This window comes from Lagopus leucura, unplaced genomic scaffold, assembly GCF_019238085.1.
Source record: "Lagopus leucura isolate 7727_CA_CO unplaced genomic scaffold, USGS_WTPT01 33799-0_obj-0_obj, whole genome shotgun sequence".
NCBI lineage: Eukaryota > Metazoa > Chordata > Aves > Galliformes > Phasianidae > Lagopus > Lagopus leucura.
In genome coordinates this window covers 4,652-5,232 of record NW_024964316.1, presented here as the reverse complement: position 1 = coordinate 5,232, position 581 = coordinate 4,652, and the positions used below count along the sequence as shown (strand labels likewise).

Genomic DNA, 581 nt, shown 5'->3' with positions numbered 1-581 from the left:
TTTGGGGTGGTTGAGGTTCTTTAGGGTTGGATTCTGGGGTCTGTAGGGCATCCCAAGGCCACATCAGGGGATGTGGGATGGGTTTGGGTTGTGTTGAGAGCCATGGGATCAGGTTTGAGGGGTCTGTGGGGCACCCCAAGGCTTTAGGATGGGTTTGGGGTGACGTGAGGTCCTTTAGGGTTGGGTGCCGGGGTCTGTGGGGCACCCCAGGGGCAGCTGAGAGGCTTTAGGATGGGTTTGGGGTTTCATGAGCTCCTTAGGCCCAGGTTTGGTGCCGTGCCCCCAGCAGGTTTGAGGGGCATTGCAAGGGGATTTGAGGGATTTGGGGCGGACGTTCCGGGATGCTTTAGGGCAGCTGAGATGTGGGGCAGAAGTGAAGGTTCTGGTTGTTTGGGGACCACCCCCAAAACCCCTTTTCCCCCCCCCCCCACCCCACAGAAACCCACCGCACAGTGCTGAACCAGATCCTGAGGCAGTCCACCACCCACCTGGCCGACGGCCCCTTCGCCGTCCTCGTCGACTACATCCGCGTCCTCGACTTCGACGTCAAGCGCAAGTAAGGGGCGACGCGGCGCCGTCCC

General features: G+C 61.1%; 1 protein-coding gene across 1 annotated transcript in view; it reads left to right on the top strand.

Moving 5' to 3' along the window:
• Positions 1-379: 379 nt before the first annotated feature.
• LOC122191648 (E3 ubiquitin-protein ligase HUWE1) overlaps positions 380-581 on the top strand; it is a gene marked incomplete at its 5' end in the record, with an annotated part of 4,642 nt that continues 4,440 nt past the window's right edge. Inside the window, one exon of the mRNA XM_042891989.1 lies at positions 380-556. Coding sequence (XP_042747923.1) covers positions 380-556 — 177 coding nt within the window. The remainder of the gene's footprint in view (positions 557-581) is intronic.